Below are 21705 nucleotides of genomic sequence, written 5' to 3'. Positions count from 1 at the left end.
AGAGATGCTACATTTCGTCGATAGGACAGAGGCTGAAGCTTAGATGATAGTTCAGGACCTATTCGGTTGGCGATTCTCTTTTGAACCCTGTCCAGGAGTGAGAGACCAGTATGTACCAGTGGTGCATACTGGTCTCTCACTCCTGGACAGGGTTCAAAAGAGCACCACTGCACCAGCCCAAATATGACAACAATACTCCATAAATTGATTTTTACTGAAAGTCGTTCCTCATTTGCTATCAAAAGAATAAACACTATTTATCGTCTGCAAAAAAAAAAAAAAAAAAAAAAAAAAATACGCCTGTTGCCAAAACGTCCGAAACAAATTATCCGCTTGCCAAATGTCCAAAGTAAAAAGTTTAGATTATCTCCCTTTTTTAATAAATAAAACCAAATATAAATCGTTGTTTTGTTTCAGGTTCGAGCTAAAATAAGGTCGAAATCCTTTTTACGAGTTAACAATGAAAATCGGTTAGTTTAAGAGAACAATCGGTAAGAAACCAAATTTATTATTTTTAATTCGTTTAATAACGGAAAATTTCTATTTCTTGTGGTTATCCAATGTTTTGTGGGCGGTTGTTTGAAACGAGATGTCGCCATAGTCAAACAGTTTACCTTGGTTACAGAAAACATGGCGGAATTTCAGCTTCTTAAAACCAAATTTAAAACAAGAGAAAATAGTAACGTTTTATTTTAATGACAGAAAGGTAATTGAAAAATGACTTTTTGTCTTTTATAAAAGATTTTTTTAAATGTTATTACCCTCTCTCCTTTTATTTTTTTTTAGTTTTCGAGTTGTAAACTTTTTTATATAAACTTTTAAAAACAAACGACAAATTTTGAGGCATTTTTTACAATAGCCACAAAACAAAAAATGAGGTGAAAAAAAGCAAATAAAGTTACTTATGCAGAATAAGGATCGTGCTGAAATAATAACGTTATTAGAAACCCATTCTTAACTTGAGGAGGGGAACGTTTAACTTTTTTTGTACTTTCACTTAACAATTTAAGAAACAAAAGATATTGTAAATTTTGAATTTAACTTGAAAATCCTATCTAAAAATAGCACGGTTGGTATTAAATACCCAAATAAATTTTACTAAACGCAAGATACTCGTTTACCTATCTGGATAAATTTTTTTGTGTGTTTTAACTTATTTAAAAGCGTTTATTTACTTTGAAACAAAAGTAGTACTGTTTAGTTAGGGCGAAAAATGGCGGTTTTGTTATAGTCATTTAAAAAATAAAAAATTTTTTTTTTATTACATTTTCACCCCAAACAAGGCACATTGCCACTTTGATGTAGGGGGCTACAAGTTGTAGAGATACTGTATAGGGAGTTGAGCAGCAAGATGTCTGTTCACATTACACTTGAACTTCTGTATGTCAGTATAGTTGGGAAAGCAGGAACACGGAAGGGAATTCCAGAGTCTAGCAGTTCTGGGGAAGAAACTATTAGAGTAGAAGGTTTTCTTACATCTAGGGAGCTCTACTGCGTAGAAACTTTGCTGCTTGTCTGTTTTGACAGGGGTATCTATGTCGAGGAGGGTACAAGCGCTTATAGTTTGTCAGAGCATCCTCCATTAAAATACTTGTAAAACAGGCATAGGGATGCAACATTTCGTCTGTGGGATAGCGGTTGAAGCTTAGATGACAGTTCAGGATCTATCAGGTTGGCGACTCTCCTTTGAACCCTGTCCAAGAGTGAGAGACTAGTAGCAGATTCATCAGCTCAAATGTGACAATACTTCATACATGAGCGAATGATGATCTTGTAGAAAAATGTGTGCGTATTTTCCGATGCCCAAAATGATTCTTTTTATTATCTGTTTTATTTGATTTTCACCACTTATCAAGGCCAAAAGGCCACTCGAGGATAAGGGGTAAAGAGTGTACAGTAGAAATTGGACAATATAGTAATCGTTAGTAATGGAAATTCGGTAAATTTGTTAACAAGTGGAACGGCTCATACATACTTCCAGGTATAAGTAACTTTCTTGCATGGTAGAGAGAGCCCACCTTCTTCGCAGCAGCCTTGGCAATGCTCTCAGTGTATCTGCTCCAATTCATGTTCCCTGTGAATGTTAAGCCGAGGAGTTTGAAAGAAGTACTTTCAGGTAATGTATCTTTAGCCATAGCCGTTGATTGTTGAGAAGGTTTCTTGTAATTATTGAAGAAAATAAGCTTAGTCTTGGCAGTATTGAATGTGACCATCCATTTTTGTTCCTATTCCACTACAGAATAGTGTTTCTTCCATTGCCTTAGATATGTGTTCATTCGTTTTCCTCATACCTGTTAAAGAGCATGGTGTCATCAGCAAATATACCCATCTCAGAGACAATTTTATCAGGAAGGTCATTTATGAATATTAGGAATAATAATGGTCCAAGGATCGACTCCTGAGGTACACCTGTATTTATGTACATATTTAGATGTATGTTCGTCGACAACTAGGATTCTTCTCTTAATTAAGAAAACCTTCGATAATTGCTCAAAAATTGAAAATTAAACAAAATACTAGCAGAAACAGATTCAAATCAGTCATCAGTTCTTCAAAAATATAATATTCTGCCAGTATTATGCTTATTTTTCAATTTTTGAATGATTATCGAGATACTGTAACGAAACCGCATTTTTTAAAATATTATTTCAACAGATTTAACACTATTTTTATTTTTAAATGATAAAAAAAACACACTTTAAAATAAGTTAAAATTCGAAAAATTTATTTAAGTAGGACTAACTTATCTTGCCTTTGGTAACATTTGTTGGTATTTTTGTTTCTTAATTTAATGACAACTTGGCATTCACTGTTAAACTGAAGACTTGCATAGGTTTTTGGATATGCTGAAACAAATATCACATTTAAATTTGCAGCAGACAAGTAGTTTTCTGGGTATTATGACATTTATTAATATTATCCAATGTAATTCAATGTTTTTAATAGCAGCTATGTTTTTTTTCTCAACTGAACAAGTATTAATGCGGATGCGTGTTATGAAACACCCCCTCCTCTCCATGGTAAGAATGGTGATGGCCACTGAAATTCATTAAGTAATACATTGAAAATAAATATCTTAATATCCAGAAAACTACTTGTTTGCTCCAAATTTGAATGGGATATTCGTTTTCAAAATACCCGAAAACCTTTAAAAGTCGTCAATTTAAAGGTGAGTATCGAGTTGGTGTTGAAGTCAAAAATACAAATTTATTTGTTGTATATATTTTATTTTTTGTTGGCTGTTTAAGAAATATCCAAATTTGGTATTATTGTAGGTGTGAATACTCTTCGCTAAATCACTTTTCTTCCCAAAATGAAATTCTACTTTTTCAGGGGATTATGTATGAACACTAGACACCGCCAAAAATGACAGAAAAATCAAGTAGTTGTTGTTTTTTTAAAACAAAATTACATTTATTAAAATCCATTATTTCTGAGTAACTTTTTATTTTCCAGAAAGATAAAACCCTGAATTTTATCATATAGAAAGCAGAATAATGTAAAACTTTTTCTACTATTTTTAATTAAATTTTAAATGTTAAAATTTCCCCAAAAGTTAACAATTGACATTTTTTGTCTTGCACAGAAAAACGTAGTTAAAAAAAAGAAGGTTTTTGAAAGAATTAATTTGTTTATTTCTTGTCTAACTAAGATTTAGGGTGATTTTCTATGAGAATATGCAAAAATATTATAAGTACCTGGATTTCAAATAATTCCACTTATTCATATAGGCAACCAGTTACTTCGCGTCGATTGATACAATGGTTACATTTGTACTTGATAAAAAGCAGACCATGGAAGACCAAACAGGCTCAAAAAAACTTATTTTTCAGTGATGAAAATTTCAATGTATTATTAACGCTGAGGCTGGCCAGTACCAAATGGGTGACCATTTGTATGAGTTTGGTTTTTAATGTGTAAGTGTGTGGGGGTCAGGCTCCCCAAAATGGGGGGGGCGGATTTAAAGCAGAATAAAAAAAAATTATTTCAGCGCGTTTGGTCCACCGTAGTCGAAAGGCGACAAACGTTTTCAAACGGTATCGAAAAAAAAGCTGATATTTTTAACACAAAGGGCACAATATTTATCGATTTTTTTTTTTTTTTATCGATTCTTCAAAGCATTACCTGTTTAATAATGGTCATGCATTATTCGGCTCAGTAAAAAATAATTAATTTATTTATCGAAGATTTTAAAATGGCTTTTTTCGTATAAATATTTCAAAAAAAATTTTTGTTTTGCTTAACTTAAATTAATTATTTTATTCACCGAATTTCACGCTTCAAAACTCAATAGTGGAATAATTAAACACAATCAAAGTTCTGATATTCAGATGTCAAAATAAGGTATGCAAACAAGTTTTAAAAAAAAATTTTTTTTAAAATTTATAATCCTGTCCCTTACAACAACACAATATGTTTTGTTCAGTTTCAGATGATTGTTTTAAGCATATTTGGGACCCATTCAAAACAAGGGGGGATTTTGTAAGCAAAAAAAAATATACATATAAATATCGTTTATGAAAAATAAGTACACTGTTATAAAGGTCATTCTTCTCTTAATAATCGCTGAAAATTTCGTATTGATTGGATAATTACCTGATTTTTGGTAGGTTTTAAAAAGACGGTCTGTCAAAAAGTACTTACCCCCCCCCTAGTTTTGGCGGTGCCTAGTGAACACTGTAACAAACTTGGTGGAAAAAACAAACAAACACAAAACAAAAAAGATTATCGTTTAGAGTGGAGGGCGGGGATCTGTTTTGCATATAAAATTAATGTAAAATGGTTCCCCATTTCAGGACCATTCCTACTTTTTACGGTAATTAACTAAAATATATTTTTTATGATGGGAGATAAATTCTGTGCATGTTTTGGGAAGTAGGAAGTTCTACTTTTTAGTGTGTGATTTTAGGAAGATTTTTGTTTCGAGTGAGGTTTGCGGTTAAGGTTGAAGGAGTCTTTTTGAGTGGGATTTTATCACTTGAACTTAGGATTAGTCATAGGATTAAAGGAGCTTTTTCTTTTTGTAAAAAGTGCAGAATAGTTAACACCCAAGGAAACTCATTAAAATTGTATTTTTTTTCTACTGAACAGTTTTATTGGTTAGTTTCTATTTACAATGCCTCCCAACTGGATAGAGACACCAGGGTTGTTTTTTAACATGGAGGAAAGGAACAAAAATAAAAATTGTCTAGGTCATAAAGGATTTCTCCTCCACTGACAGAGAACAAGAAATTGAAGTGCAGCATCTGAAAAACAGATACTACACTTTGATCTTAGTTTTAAACATGTTGAAAGGAAGTCTCAGATTTATTTACCATTAAAAGCAGAAATTTTCCCACACTAAAAAAATAGTTGTTTCCGATATTTTCTTATACGTTTTGAATCTTAATCATTCTGCACTTTTGCAGTTAAAAAAATGGCGCTTATCCAGTTTCACCACAATATGCAAAACTACTCGTAAAAAGAAAATAAACAAAATTAGCACAAAAAACTTATGTACTTATGTGTCAGGTTAAACAAAGACAGTGCACTAAATTTATCCAAATTCATCCAGTATTTTTCAATTGTCTTATTCAATTGGGAAGCATTGAAAAATAAAGGCTGTAAATACAAGGAAGAAGACTTCTGTTGTAAGAATCTTCATATTTTGGTTTATCCAAGGATCCTTTAACGCAAGATCAACCAGATGAAAGGTAATGTTTCCCTGATCTCCAATATGCATCCCATAGAATTGTATCCATCCTCTTGTTATATGTGAACACGCATGCATACACAAAAATAAACTGTTATACATATGCACATAACTTGAGACTATCACATGAAATACATAAACACAAATAGATTACATATCAACAGTAAATAGAGACTCATCTATACACATCATATATATATACAGTACATATACACTCCGACTGGCTACATTACATGTACATATAACAGTGGTAAATTCTCTGCATCGAGCCAGGTAAAACACTTCAGAGTGAATTCTGAAACGAGTACAAGTAGTATTAAATCACTGAAGTTTAGTAAAGTAGAGTCTGGTCAGTACCAGATGGGTGACCATTTAGGAATACAAGGTGTTCCATGTCATTTTCCCATAACCAAGATATACATGCGGCCAGAAACTGCTTGTGAATTTAATATTCCCTGTAAACTTTCTCCTGAAGAGGAAGCCAGCATAGCCAGCCAAGGGCTAACACCACATTAGGTAATCTTTTTTGAAGTGTAATGAGAAAAAGATAAAAGACTACCTCTGGGGAAGAAGTTATGACTCCGTTTTTCTTTGCTCTTCTTTGCCATAAATTCCTGACAATGTTTCTTGTCACATGCACACACTATATATGTCCGACATTATCTTTTAGATTCTGATTTTTTTGTTTGTTTTTCTTTTTAATTTTAGATTTGATGAATTTAACTTTTGTTCTGCCACATTGCTAGGATAATAATGGAACAAACAAAAATGACTCCTGTCCGAGACACTGGTCCAACGAGACTATGCAGAAATCCAACTGCTGATGATCGAGGTGAGTGACAAACAAGAAAAATAATCAGGCATGAGACTGCATATCTCTGCCTAGCAACCTAAGGAACGGACAAAATGTATATGTATGAAGTATTTCCAGAGTTGACCCATGGGAACATCATTAGCGCTCTAAAAAAGCCTCAGGCACATAATATCAAATTTAGAAAAATTTGAAACTAAAATTCTGTAAAAATTTCAACCATGACTAAATTTTTCAAGATCAAAGTTAAAGGTCAAAATCAAGATTATATAAAATGCAGGACTTCATTAACTTTTTTTTTTTTTTTTTTTTTTTTACATGGAGGTCACCACTTATCAAGGCCCGGAAGCCACTCGGGGCTAAGGGTTATTACGTGTACAGTAATCAATGGGATAGTATCGTAGTAATCGTTAGTATTGGAGATTTGATAAAGTGTCTTACTTAAGAGGGCGGTTCATCAGTAATTTGTTTATATTGGACTTGAAGACATCCAAGTTGTAGTCAGGTGGGAAACAGGCAAACAGAAGAGAGTTCCACACTCCTACACTTCTGAGAAAGAAGCTCTGCTCATGGAATCTACGCTTTGATTTAGGCACAGATAAAGAGTGGGGAAAATTAATGACAGTGGTTTCAGCTAGACGGTGTTTATCATGAAAGATTGGCGAGGGGAGACCAGAGATTGGAGCTCAGATGAGCACTTGCCATAGAAATAACGATAAAACAAAGACAGGCTCGCAACGTTTCTTCTGTGGGAGAGAGGTTGCAGGGAAGAGAAAAGGACATCCCCCACTAAGCCATGAAGCCTATTTTGTACTCTGTCAAGGCAGGATAGGCTGTTTTTAGCACCTCCTGCCCAGATGTGGCAGCAGTACTCCATCATTGGATGTACTTAGCTTTTATACAGATAGAGAATTGCATCAGTAGTGAGATATCTTCTAGAGTGGTAGAAGGATCCCACCATTGGGCCAAACAATGAGTCTATACAATCACCACCACTGAAGATTCTGAATTTTTGGATGAGGATTGATATTTCATATTTGGATTATTCGGACTACTGTGTCTTATCTTGAGTGCTATTTGCACATTTTGGTTTATGTACCCTCTGACCATCCTCAGATTTATCTTTTCTAAAAACAAAAAATAGATTTACAAAGCCAAAAATAAGTCTCTCAAAATCCATACTAAAATTGTCTGCATGGACAGTTACATAATGGATAAAGTATTTGGTAAAATTAAGTTATAAGTCACACTTTTCTAGAGGTTGAAGGTTCAATCCTTCTCAACATCACTCAAAATACAATTGGGAATTACTTAGGACTTCTATCCAATCATGACTGACGGAATAAGAGCATGCTACTCCTGTGGATTAAATGAAGGGTTCTGTTCAAAATTCCGTACAGATTCACAAATTTGAAAACCTACACCTGAAGAACATTGGAGGCTACATTGATCGAGACATGTGAATATCACAAGATAAGAACAATAGTCTGAATAATCCAAATAATACGTTTTCTTATAATACGTTGAGGTTTGAAAATATATTTATGGCCATTGAACTACACAGAGGCTTACGTGTTTAAACCCTGTAGGGAATCCTCAGGATAAAATATGTATAATCTGTGTTATGAGGTATGTTTACGTATACATTTGGTATTTAGTCTAGCTAACCATCAAATTCATTAGTTTTTAAACAAAGGTTCAGCTGATCTTCTGCTTTTAATGTTTTGTATAATAGTGACACACACTTTTTTGTGAATATGTTGCATTAATAAGTAACTTTATTTTAACATATGCATACTTTTCCTATTTTTAGTTTAGATGTTTAGTTTTGTATTTAATTATTCTATTTTTTTTATGTTTTATTATTCTAAGGTAACGTTTATTCTATGTATACAGTTGTTTTCTATTTCACTTCTATAATTTAACAGGTTTAGTGAAGCTTTAAAATTTAGACTTTCAAATTTCTCATTCAAACTTAATTTACATGGGTTACATGTATTGATCTATCATACTATTTTCCATCTGATTATCGGTCAGTATACACTTTGAGTTTCCAATCATCATCATAGTATTTTGCTTCATTCCACTTGTGCAGATTGTTCTGTGTTTTGACAACCTTCGCTCAAGCCTTCCCAATAACAAATAGCTAGTGCTGTTTTTATTCAGCACTTTTTGTTATTGAATGTGCTTTTATGATTGTAATATTGGGTTTTAAAATCTAGGGAAGTTGCACATGTAAGATTTTTTGTTGTTTGGGATTTCTTAGGCAAATCTTGTGGTTTTGTAGGACAGAAGTTAACTACTTTTATGGGCCAAGCAAGGATTTTAAGATTGAGCATACATTTCCAGATATTTGATAACAAGCTTGTGATACAAACCTTCATGCCAAACACTATCCAAGGCCTTTAATATATCAATACTATGCACTATCACAGTGAACATGTCAGCTGTTGATCTTACAGGATGAAATCCATATTGCTTGTCATGAAGTAGATTGTTTTTGCTGAGGTGATTGACAGCTTCTTCATTTATTACAGAATCAAATGACTTACTTATAATGCACAAGAGACTGATCAGTCAATATGGAGATGCGGAGGACTGATATTCATATTTTTAAATACTAAGCATAGTCTTCCAAAGTGATGGAAAGTATTTCTTTCTTAATCAACGATTGTAAAGATACAAGCTATTTCCAGTTGTAATTAAGTACTCCGACTGGAATGTTGTTGGGACCAGTGGCCTTGCTGGCATCAATCTTCTTGATAAGTTTGGCAACATCCCGGTCAAATATATGAAAGTTGTTTAAAGTATTTGTAGCAATAGGAATGAATTCTTGAGGTATGTGGTACTAATTGCAAGAGATAAAATTTGCTGCAAACCCATCTTTTAATACAAGAAAGTAACACAGAGTTGAATGTTGTCAGCTATTTTAAAAATCTGTTGTTTTTTGAAAAAGGGAGATAATCCAATTTATACTTGTCAGTAACGAGTTTAAATGTAATAATACAGGCAATGATTTGTTCTTATATAAAATGGTAATTTTATTTTTCCTTTGATTCTTTTTCAGATGACAACTAGTCACCTAATCTTTATGTAAAAAATGAACTATGTTCAGTTTGTCTGTTTGTCAGGTTCCCTCTTCTTCAAGACTCACCGTCTCCTTCCCTTGTTATATTTACATCAGTCACCGTTAAGTCTTTATCTTAATTTCCAACATCATTCCTTTCAAAACAATATTCATTCTTTTGTCCATTGTTTTGACCTATTGACGCCATGGATAAAGGAATGTTCTACTTTCCAATCTCTCTCAAAAATGAATCCTTCTTTTTCATTTTATATTGACTTTTTCATATACAGCATTGAGTTGAGGTACCTTCATCTGTATTTCTCCTCTCCCTCATATTATTATACTGTTAGTGTAAATAATTCGATACTTATGCAGTTTAATCAAGACATTAAAAAATGAAAATATTGAAAAAGTTATATTATACGTACCCGTTATGAGATAAAGTTCTCCGAAAAATTTTTTCACTTAATTTGGTCAAGTATTTTTTTTTTTTTTTTTTTTTTGACCGCGGAAAATCAAATTTTAATGAGATCGATGGTATTCCACCATTTTGCCTATTTCGTGCATGAGGAGAGGGGTGCCTTTAAAAGGAAAACATAGTTAACATAGGGGAAATGTAAAAAGGGATTAAAAAAAGGATAGAGAAACTGTAAAATAAGAGAAACAAACCCAAAAATATTTATGTAGGTATTTTTTTCTGCCTATGTTTCAAAATATTCTCATCAAATTTTGACAAACTTTAAGCAGTGATGGAATTATCTCCCTTGACGCACCCGACTCCTGGTGCGGGAAATAAACAGGATGGTGGGATATGATCGATCTCATTAAAATCTAATTTTCCTCTGTAAAAAGGAAATACTTGATCAAATTGAGTGAAATTTTTTTCTGGAGAACTACATTCCATAATGGGTACATACAATATAATTTTTTTTTTTTAATATTTTTAATTTTTTAATGTCTTGATTAACCTGTACAAGAACCAATAATTCACTTAAATTTTTGTTCTGTTTATTTTTTGCTGATTTATTCTTGTCCAAAATTTAACCGAATAAAAAATAAAAAAATACACAAAAAGCAATATGATGTATGTACTTGTCAAAGAATGAAAATGACGTATACCAAAAATTACATAATTGATAAAGTTTTTTTTTTTTTTGTACTAAAAAAATCAAATTTTATGAGGAGGCAAAAGATGGTGTGTCTTGCTCCACCATATTTAATAAAGGAAGATAACTCAATTGAAACTACAGAGACAGAAATAGAGATCAAAATCAGCCTTAGAATGGCTACAAATTACTATTAATAGTAAAAAATCATAGCAAATTATTTTCTTTATATAAAAGAAATTACTTAATCAATTTATGTGAATTTTGGAATATATGACAGGTATATACATCATAATGATTTTTCTGTATTAAAAAAAAATTGTTTTTAATTAGATTGAATTCTGGACAACAACTAAATGATCTTCCAGCACAGACTGAGATTTGAAAAATAAATAAATTTTATTCATTTTTGTTTTGCCAGTTGTGTCTGAACATCAATCTTCCCAGACGGGACGAATGGTCAGTACATGGGATAGGGGAGAACTTGAAGACCGTTATTTGCGTTTGTATGAAGATCATCTCTACCTGAAGAAACACTGCCATAAACAAGAAGATCGCCTAAAAAGGTTTGTACGTTCATTCATAATTAAAAAAAATAATTGAAACAAAATCAGAAAGATGAAGCAAATCTTTTTATTTTTACAAATTACAACATTTTTTCCCTCTTTTGAACAAATTTAGGCATAAAAAAACCTTTGTACAAAATAAAAAATGATCAAAATTGGGAAAATCTTTTATACATTTTATAAAAATTTATTTCAATATTCATTAATATAAAGTTTAAATAAAATAGTATTCTTTTGTTTTTAAAATATTGGAGATTGAAAAACACACTGTTAAAACAATTTTCTAAATATTTTGCAAAAGAATATTTGATATTTTTTTTTTAACTTATTGTATGTATTTAAAATGTAGTGAAGAAAATGTTATTGCCAGTTTTTGTATTTTTTAAGAATAATAAATATGTTAAAATTTTTATTTATGAGGAAGTGACAGCTCTTTAAAAAAAGGAACAGTGTATATTATGTTACATATCCAGTTGATGTGTACCGAAAAATCATTTTGACAATTTTTTAGTATTTTTGTCTGAAAGATCGGTCTTTCTACCGATGCTGCATTGGTTCCTGTATGATACGAATAACAAAAGGTTTTAGCAGACATATGAACACACACAGATGTTTGAGATTTATTTAATAGATTAGCAGGGGGAGTGCACAGCATTGACCAGTTGTAAAAAAACGGGACTTGGGTGCCATCAGCCAGAAGTGAAAATGAAACCAAAAGCAAAATTTTGTAAGCAAAAATAAAAAAAAAATATGCCGTGAGCTGGGCATGAACTCTCATTACTTAAGTTTGGACCATGACGACACATGTTATGGCGCTGCTGCAAATTTAGCTTTTTAAATAAAAAGACCCTTCGTGCACGCACAATTTAAAAAAAAAAACAGCATTGAAATCAAGGTTTTTATCTGACCACCCCCTTCAAACAAAACAACATTTCTACATGAAATGATTAATAATATGTTTCAATTTTTTTGATATTATGTGTCCAAGAGATCACTCTTTCTAATGGTACCACGTTCATACCGCTTCGATGTGGATGACAAAAGTTTTTAGCAGACACACAAACTAACACACAGACATTTGCCCTTTATATAATAGAAGAAGAAGACTAGCAGGGATACCCAAATGTAACCTATTTTTATTAAAACTTCTATCTCTCTACTTTTCCCTATCCATTTCTATCTTTCTCTTACCCCTATTTTCTCCCCCGTGCATGCATAAATGCAAACAATTCTTTTATATAAAAGATTCCTCAAGGAACGAGTCTGCAGTTTCTTTCCAAATTAGCACGTAAAATGACTGAAAAAGCTGACTAATTCCTGGCAAATCCTGGCCTAGTTGACCTCCAAAGAAGGAATAATCTTTTCTAAATTTTAGATATTCCCCCATTAAAATGGCAATAAAAAATATACCAACTTTGTAGGTGTTTGGTTGTTTTTGACTTTTAGTTGGACATTCAGACATACATACACAGATAACTGTCCTTTGTATATATATATATATATATATTAGTTCTGGTCAAAATCATAAGACCACTTAAGAAAGTAAGCGTTTACACATATTATCAAATTTTTAATCAAACAAATGGTTGAAACCATTGCCAAAAGGGAAAATATGATGGAAAAAAATGAAATCTGCTTCATTCGAAACCTTAACCCTGATTTAATAATTATTTTTTTAAAAAACAAACATTTTCACCTGGTCAAAATGATAAGACCACTGATAATTTATCTAACAAAAGGCAATTATGAATTACTAAAAAGGGTCTTAGTATTTAGTAAAGCCTCCATTATTACGAATTACTTCAAAAATTCTCTTCGGCATGCTTGCGACTAAGTTTTTTATCAGTTGCGAAGGAATTTTATCCCATGTACTGAAAACTCAATCAGAAAGTTCCTTTATTGAATCATACTGGGTTCCATCCTTGAACACTTCTTTTGCCATCCATCCCAAAAAATTTTTAATGGGATTGAGGTCTGGAGAACATGCTGGATGGTATAACAATTCTATATTATTTGAAGAAAAGTATTCTCGTGCTTGTCGAGAAGTGTGTATCGCAGCGTTGTCTTGCTGGAAAATCCAATTTCTTCCACACAGAAAGCACCCAGATAATTAAAGACCCTCCTCCACTATGCCGAGTTGAAAAAGTCTCTTTGGGCAAATTTTTATCATTCCAATAGTGTTGAAATCCATCTGGACCATCTAGATTAAACTTTTTCTCATCGGAGAAAATTACATTTTCCCACTTCTCTTCATCCCACGTCTGGTATTTGGCAGCATATTTAAGTCGGTTAGTTTTGTGCTGTTCAAGATGTGGTTTCTGCAGTTGCTTTAAATGATTGAAACCCTTCATTTTCAGATGCCTTCTGATGGTTTTAGGACTACATTCTGCTGCTGTTTGGTTTTTCAATCGACTTGAGCTCATACTGGAGTTTTTTTTTTTTAAACTTCTTCTGATACGGCGATCCAGTGATGGGGTTAGTTTTTTGGTTGACCTGGACTCTTTTTGTGCCCATATTGATCTGGATTTCTTAAAAAATTTGTGATGACCGTTTTGCTACGATTTACTTCGTTTGCAATGGATCTATAGGAGAGTCCACCCCTATTAAGCTCAAAGATTCTTCCTCTCTCAAACCCTGATAATGATTTCCCTTTTGCCATTTATAATTTAGTAAGATTTTTTTTTTTATTTATTTTTTTTATTACATTCTCACCCCAAACAAGGCATATTGCCACTTTAGTGTAGGGGGCTACTATCAGGGGCATCAACTACTGGGGCACTATGTTGGGATTTGGGCAGCAAGATGTCGGTTCACGTTACACTTGAACTTCTGCATGTCAGTACAGTTAGAGAAGCAGGGACCTGGAATGGAATTCCAGAGTCTAGTGGTTCTGGGGAAGAAACTACTGGAGTAGGAAGATCTTTTACATCTAGGGATATCTACTGTGTGGAAGTGAGATTTAGCTGCCTGTCAGGTTTGTCGAGGGTGTCTACGTCATGGGGGCACAAGTGTCTGCAGTTCGTCAGAGCATTCACCATTAAAATACTTGTAAAACAGGCAGAGGGATGCAACATTTCGTCGATGGGACAGAGGCTGAAGCTTAGATGTCAGTTCAGGGCCTATCAGATTGGCGACTCTCTTTTGAACCTTGTCTAGGAGCGAGAGACTAGCAGCAGATGCACTAGCCCAAATGTGACAACAATACTCCATAAATGGGTGAATGGTGGCCTTATAGAGGTACAGGATACTTTCAGGTGTCAGTAGTTTTCTAGCACGGTAGAGAGAGCCTACCTTTTTCTTGCAGCAGCCCTGGCAATGTTTTCAATATAATTGTTCCAACTCATGTTTCCTGTGAACGTTAGGCCAAGGAGTTTGAAAGATGTACTCTCAGACAGGGAGTCACTGGCCATTGCTATTGGTGGCAGAGAAGGTTTCTTGTAATTATTGAAGGAAACCAGTTTAGTCTTGGAAGCATTGAATGTGACCATCCATGCCTGTTATAGAGTATAGTGTCATCAGCATATATACCTATCTCAGAGGCAGTTTTGTCGGGGAGGTCATTAATAAATATTAGGAACAATAGAGGTCTAAGGATAGACCCCTGAGGCACTCCTGCATTTATATTACACTGTTTAGATGTACGACCATCAAGGACAACCTGGATTTTTCTCTTATCTAAGAAGGATATCTTTATCCTGTTCAAGTGTAACGTGAACCGACATCTTGCTGCCCAAATCCCAACATAGTGCCCCAGTAGTTGCTGCCCCTGATAGTAGCCCCCTACACCAAAGTGGCAAAAAAAAAAAAAAAAAAAATTTTTTAATTGAATTTAGTCGATAAATATAATTATTTTTTCTCGTTCAAACAGGCTTGGCACAAAGCTAATGCAATTGGCTGTGGACCGCAAGAAAGAAAATGTAGGGGGTAAAGGTATGAACCTCAATTTTGTTTACAGAAAAATTTGGAATGTTCCTTTTTACATTGCATTTACTGATACAAAGTGGATAGCCTGTTTGTTAACTGAATCCAGGATTTGGAGTTAAAATAGTTGTTTTGGTTCTTTTGTTTTATGTCATATCAACCATTTTTGGGATACATAATACCAAATTCAATCACGTCTTTATGCTTCAACTTTTTATCATCTTCAAATATTTACAATCAATTTCTTTTGCAAATATATATTTTGCAAATAAATAGCTGATAATTTTAATTATACCCAATAATCGCATTGATACACTGGTTCTAATTTGATCACTGTTCTTAAGCAACATTTAGCCTGATCAACACAAATGGGGGACCTTTTGGAAATATCAAACATTGTATATGGGAGGACGTCAACATTGCCTGCAAGAACTGCAAAAACCTAACATCATCATCTCCCTTAACGAGGATATACATATGATTAGGAATTGCTTGTGAATTTGATATTCCCATGAAACTTCCTCCTTTGGAGGAAACTGGTTCAACTTGCCTAAGGCGAGTGTCACTTCAGTACAGTAATTTGATCTACAGGGTTGGGAATATCTCTATCCACTTTTCCCATGTCTAAAGGTCCAATGATTTTTGATATTTTGCAAGCTCTCTGCTCCTCATTGTTCTAATGCCTTCATATTTCATTCTGTATTTTCTTCTAAATATTCCTTGGCTGTTCAATCTTCCTGTAATTCAAGACATCCATGCTTTTGCAATGGTTTATTTATGAGAATGAATGCATGACTGTACAAGTATAACTAATTCATTCTTAGGATAATTTCTATGCTGGGAAAATATAATGCTTTCAGAAAAGCTTCCATAAAAAATAATAAAGAGAAAAATGAGCAGTGCATAGAATATTGATCCCTTCCTCTGAAAGAGGGACCCATTTTGCAGGTGTTGCTTTAACCACATGACTAACAAGTCCAGCAGTTAGTGGAAAATAAATTTTTACATATAACTCATCTCTTCATCTTTGCGATTAATGTGTGTTCATGGTTTTATTATCCAAGAACCTGTGGCATAACAAATATGTGGATTAAATATAGGGTCCGTTCTAATTTCTGTATAGATTCCAGAGTTTGACAGAACAATTCCTGAGTTCAACAATATGCACCAGAAGAAGGTTGGAGGTTAGATCGGCTGAAATGTTATAAGAATCTAGCACTTGTAAGAAAAAAAGTAAATAATGTTCAGAAGAGGAAGAAAGATATTTAAAATTATACTAGCTGGATGCCTGCCGTTGCCCAGTCATACAATCTGCTTAAACATGATATTTTAATTTATGCAGATTATATATGTATTATAGGATCAATTCTCTATTGATTATTATATATTACGAGAAATAATTTGTCTGGTGGACTAATTTGCAAAAGAAATAAAAAAAAAAAATAATGATAATGTCGTTTATCAAATTCTGTCTGTGTTTACAATATCACGTCCGCTGATATTTTGGCTTGACAATCATAAAAAGTAGTCTTTCTTCTCTTATAGATAAAAAAGAATTTTTACAGGGGAATATTTTACGTTACACTGGCCAAGATTACACCAGTGTAACAAAATATTTCTCTGTAAAAAGACGAAAGACTATTTTAAGATCGGATTTTTTTTCAATTTTCGATATTGTGAATTTCTGTACAAAACATTTCTAAGAACACTGCTAGAAATATAAATTACATTTCTGTGAAATTTGCAAAAGATAGACTCGGCTGTTTTGGAACTTATGAGGAAGGAAAACACACTCACATACTTACACTCACATACTTACACACACACACACACATACTTACACACACACACACACACACACACACACACACACACACACACACACACACACACACACACACACACACACACGAAAAAGAAAGTGACTGTTATATAATAGTAGAGATACTAATGTAACAGGTCATTGGTGTTCTAGTCCAGGCATGTCAAACTCGGTCCTATGAGGGCTATAGAAGTCAATTGTTCTAACCAAAATTATTGCAGAATATTTTTCTTTTAATTTAGAAACATGCAATAGTTTCTATGCAGTTCTGAGTTTTATCAGAGATTACAAGTGATTATCAGTTAGCTTAGTTCTCTAAAATGTTTTGTCTTCAGCCCTCCTACCCCAAAATCAACAGAGATTAGACCATTTGTCCTCAGTCCTCCACCCCAAAATCAACAGAGATTAGACCATTCCTGTAATAATCTCGCTGTTATTTGCGATGTAATGCTGGGTCTGTGCAATACTAGGTGGTCCACCCTCCCAGGCTTTGCCTTCTTTCTTTGAGAAGAGGTTAGTTTATTGCTAATCACCTGAGGCGCTCTTACCGGGGAATGCCTACAGGGCTGCCCAGGCACTTTTTGTAGGTCAGAGTCCTCCTCCTCGGAGGCGCTGATTTTCTGACTCTGGAGTCACAGTTCTTGCAGTGGAAAAAAACTAAATACTCCCTTTGAGTTATTGAGTTATAAAGTCAATAATCAATCAACTCAAAACATATCTGGTTTTAAATAGACTTGATACTCCAGACTAAGGCGATCGCTTTATTTATGTTAGGGACAGAGATACAAGAAGGTAGCCCCCTACAAGAATTTACAACAAACAAAAGGTACTAAGAGTAGATAACTAAATCTTTACCCTATAAAGAAAGATATATCTGATCTTTTAGAAATTATGGTGTAAGGGAAATAACTCTTAGCAGACTGATAGTCATTGATAATTTAACACGACTCTTTCACAATATAGCTGCCTTTAACTTCTTTGATTATAAACGATAACTCAGAAAAACATTGTGTTCATAACGTTCTAAAGTTTCGATAAATGGATATATTGTACAAAAACAAAGTAAAGCATGGATAGATAAGAAATTCTCACTACTTTTCTGACACTTGTATTTTGATAGTTTCAATCCCCTCACCTATTTAATGTTGCTGTCTGTTCAGGCCACAAATAAGCTCACAATAGGCTGCATGCTTGACATACCTGATATGTAATAAATTTTTTTTTATTTCTATTTTGTTTTTTATTTAGTTAAAATCACTGGAGGCAGTAGCATTGCGAGTGTGAAAGTCGGTGAATTGGAACACAAGATCTTTGAATTGGAAAAGCAAAATACGCAATTGAAAGAGAAGGTAATTTTAGTGATTATTTCTTAAAATCTTTTTTAAGTCTTAAAATTGGAATATTCTATTTTCTAGAAGGTGAAGTGAAATGCATACTGGAGAACCTAGGTGTGTCAAGTTTTAATCCAGTTGGTTCGATACCACTACTTTCACTATGGATGTTGGCAACCTTCATGCGGTCCCTCCTGTTAATACCTGATTCTAGAAAGAACTAGAGAAACAAATACTAACATGTTAAAGTACTGTTGACCTAGGTGTGCCAAGTTCTAATCCAGTTCGATCCATAGTACCACTTTCAGTTACAGATGTTGGTAATCTTTGCTTGATCATAATAGTCAGTTTTGTACCTTTCTAATCTCGCACAAAAACATGCGTTCACATCTCAAGCCATTTTTCTTGTCATATACATACGCGCACACAAACATACGCGCGAACGTACACACACGTAGTTATATTCATGTTCGCGTACATACACTCACATTCATGTGCATACACACACATGCTAACGTACACACATGTACGCACACGGGCAACGTCACTTCCCCTTTGAAGGAAATCCACACATGCGCAAAAGACCACTGGAAAAAACTATAAAAGCAAGAGACCTGAGCTGTTTCTTCCTTTTTTCGATTCAGCTTCCGAGGTGAGCAGTTGATGGACCATCCGCTCCCTTCCGGGGTGCGCGCGGACCTCACGTCACCTGCTACAACCTTACACGCTTTCTATCTCCATGGCCTGGATTGATTATCTCTTTCTCTCTCTCTATACAACAATCGACTTTCCTTCTCACCAGTAAACAGCGAGAGACACACGGCAAACTAAACACTTGCTGTACCCTTTTCTTTCATTTGTTTCTTCGCAAAATAAATCCTAGTTCGTTTATTTCAATAAACGTGTTGTTCGTTCCTTCCTCAAAGCAATTCATTTTTCCTATTTTGTACGACTGGGGGATATGTATAATATATCCACCAATCCACTACAAATTGGTGACACCCGACGTAAGATGAACACGCATTTCCTTCTATACTACCAGTCCACTACAGTTTCATTATGTAATTTTGTGGGAATTTTTCGAAGATTTGCAAAACTATACATTTTTGGAAAAGTTATTGTCTAAGGAATCAGAAAATCAATGTTTGCATTTGCCCAGATGTACATATGGCGGCCATATTAGAATTTACAAAATGGCGGTTGTAAGTGATTCTAAAAAAAAATCAAGGAAACTAATGCCAATTATAGAATCCATAATAACAAAGAGACGTAGTTTACTTGAAGCATTGCAAGTGATGTATATATGTAGAGCAGTATTAGAAGGTAGTAAGAATTCAAGAAATGAAAATATGTTGGTGCTGAGAAAGGAAGACAAAACTAAGTGATTTCTTATTTATTTTTCTATATTAAATCTTTCTTGATTAATTAAAACTTCTACTTGGTGATTGTTATTGTGTTTCATAACATATTTTGAGGAAAATGTTGCTTTATGGTTATACTGCAGTAAATATCAATGTTGTCGCAACAAAGTAATGAAATTAAAATTATTTTATTCATCTATTTATTTGTTTTTGTGGGAAGGGGTAACTATGAGTCTACATACTAAATGTATTATTCAATTAAATTTTTTATATTATCTTTTTAATATTTATTTTTTGTTATAGAGTGGAAGGATATAATCAGAAATCATATACTCAATCTGTTATCATATTAACATTTTTGGTCCCCCCCCCCCGACAAAAGGAGGGTGGACCTGTAAATTCACCCTTGTCTGCTCATCCGTTCATCTGTCCATCCACACTTTTCTCAATACCTTTAAAATTTTGCAATAACATTAAACATGATATGAGTAAAAAAGTAACAGAGCAGATTTTCAGGGAAAACTCCAGTTACCTCCACTTCCCTCCCAGGGGTGCCTTTTGGGTTAAAATGGCGAAAATTGACACTTTTGTGCTTATTAGAAAAAATTGATGCCTTAGATTTTTTTTTTTTTCTGAAAAGTTGTAACTAACTGATTTCTATATAATTTTGTTTGTCTATACTTCGCGATAACTCTTGCGTGAGCCCCAGGGGCTCTTTCAGGGCATATAAAAACACTCCATTTTTGGGACTATTTTACCATATTTGCCCAAAATTTTCTGTATGTCTGTTTAGCAGTTTTGCATGGTGCTGAACTCAAATTTAAATATGTTAAGGCCTTGGGAACTTTTGGGACTAAATCGGGGTGGGGGGTGCAAATGGTGAACTTAGTCATTTCTCTTTTTGCATGGTGCAGAACTCAGATTTACATATGTTAAGGCCTAAAACTGCATCGTTTGTTCATTTTCACCAGGATTTGATATCTCCTGGGGACTTTTGGGGCTAAATGGGGGGATCAAATGCTTAACAAAGTCATTTTTTCTATGCCTCGTTCACTTTGTACTCACGGGGGACCATGCATGCTTTACTTGTTATTATATTTTATTTGAATTATTGAATTTTTTTTCCAATTTATTATATAATTCAGAACATATATAATTTATAATAGTTTTTTAAATTTTCCAATTAAAATATGTAAAGGTACAATGCTGATTCATATGTATTTACTATTTCAGCTAAAATTAACCAAACAACAACTTTTACTTGCCAGCAAAAACCCATCTGCTTATAATCATATACAGTCACGTATAAATACAGTAAGAAAAGTTTTTTTTTAAATCATTCTCTTCAAAAAAAAATTGGTTTTATTTCTTTATTTTCAATGTGTCCTGTCACATTTATAATTATAAAGCACTTATAATTATTTTTATCCTTTAAAAATTTGGCATTTAAGAAAGTTCATCTGTCGAGTGAGGCAAAGCTGGGTATCATTATACTATTATACAGGCTGACCCCCCAAAAAACGGGCCCCAACTCTAATTAATCATAATTAGGCCCCGTTTCTCAATGTTTTGTCTGAATGAAATGAAACTTTGGTCATAACTAGTTTATTATAGTCAAAACATCACATCAAAACACTAGGGTCTTTGGCCATTTTTTTCTCCATTGACTGTAAAATGCTCAGAAAAACAATTGAATGTCCTCTGTTTTTTTGGGGTCACCCTGTATTAACATGTAAACTTTGGCACAAGTAAATAGATGAAAAGAAGAAGAAAGAAATTCAACTTGCTGTTTCAGTTTTTAACGAAAGACCTTTATTCCTCCTCTGGCCATGTGTGACTTCTTGTTTTGACTGAGACATCACCCAGGTGTTTCAAACGGCACCGAGGTAATAAAAAAAAAATAAAATAACAAAAAAAAAAAAAACCTCCAAAGTTCACCCAAAAGCATTTTATTTTACCTTTTTTTTTCTTTTCCCCATCAGAAATTCCTTCCTTTATTTCATTTGTTTTTTTCATTTGTAAAAAAAA

General features: G+C 33.5%; 1 protein-coding gene across 2 annotated transcripts in view; it reads left to right on the top strand.

The window, feature by feature from the left end:
* The first annotated feature begins 365 nt into the window (after positions 1–365).
* LOC145284295 (protein fantom-like) overlaps positions 366–21705 on the top strand; it is a 123801-nt gene continuing 102461 nt past the window's right edge. The window contains exons 1-6 of one of the 2 annotated variants that reach the window (XM_080133207.1): positions 366–491; positions 6401–6524; positions 11098–11242; positions 15111–15172; positions 18234–18334; positions 20911–20991. In XM_080133207.1, the coding sequence (XP_079989333.1) occupies positions 6446–6524; positions 11098–11242; positions 15111–15172; positions 18234–18334; positions 20911–20991 (468 nt within the window). In that variant the 5' untranslated portion in view covers positions 366–491; positions 6401–6445. Of the gene's footprint in view, positions 492–607; positions 707–6400; positions 6525–11097; positions 11243–15110; positions 15173–18233; positions 18335–20910; positions 20992–21705 lie in introns of those variants that run through there. The other variant, XM_080133165.1, reaches the window with a different exon arrangement.

The sequence above is a fragment of the Euprymna scolopes genome, chromosome 1, assembly GCF_053919585.1.
Source record: "Euprymna scolopes isolate OS-2025 chromosome 1, ASM5391958v1, whole genome shotgun sequence".
NCBI classification, from domain to species: domain Eukaryota; kingdom Metazoa; phylum Mollusca; class Cephalopoda; order Sepiida; family Sepiolidae; genus Euprymna; species Euprymna scolopes.
Note: the sequence above shows the minus strand (reverse complement) of the source record. Positions and strands in the feature narration are given on the sequence as shown.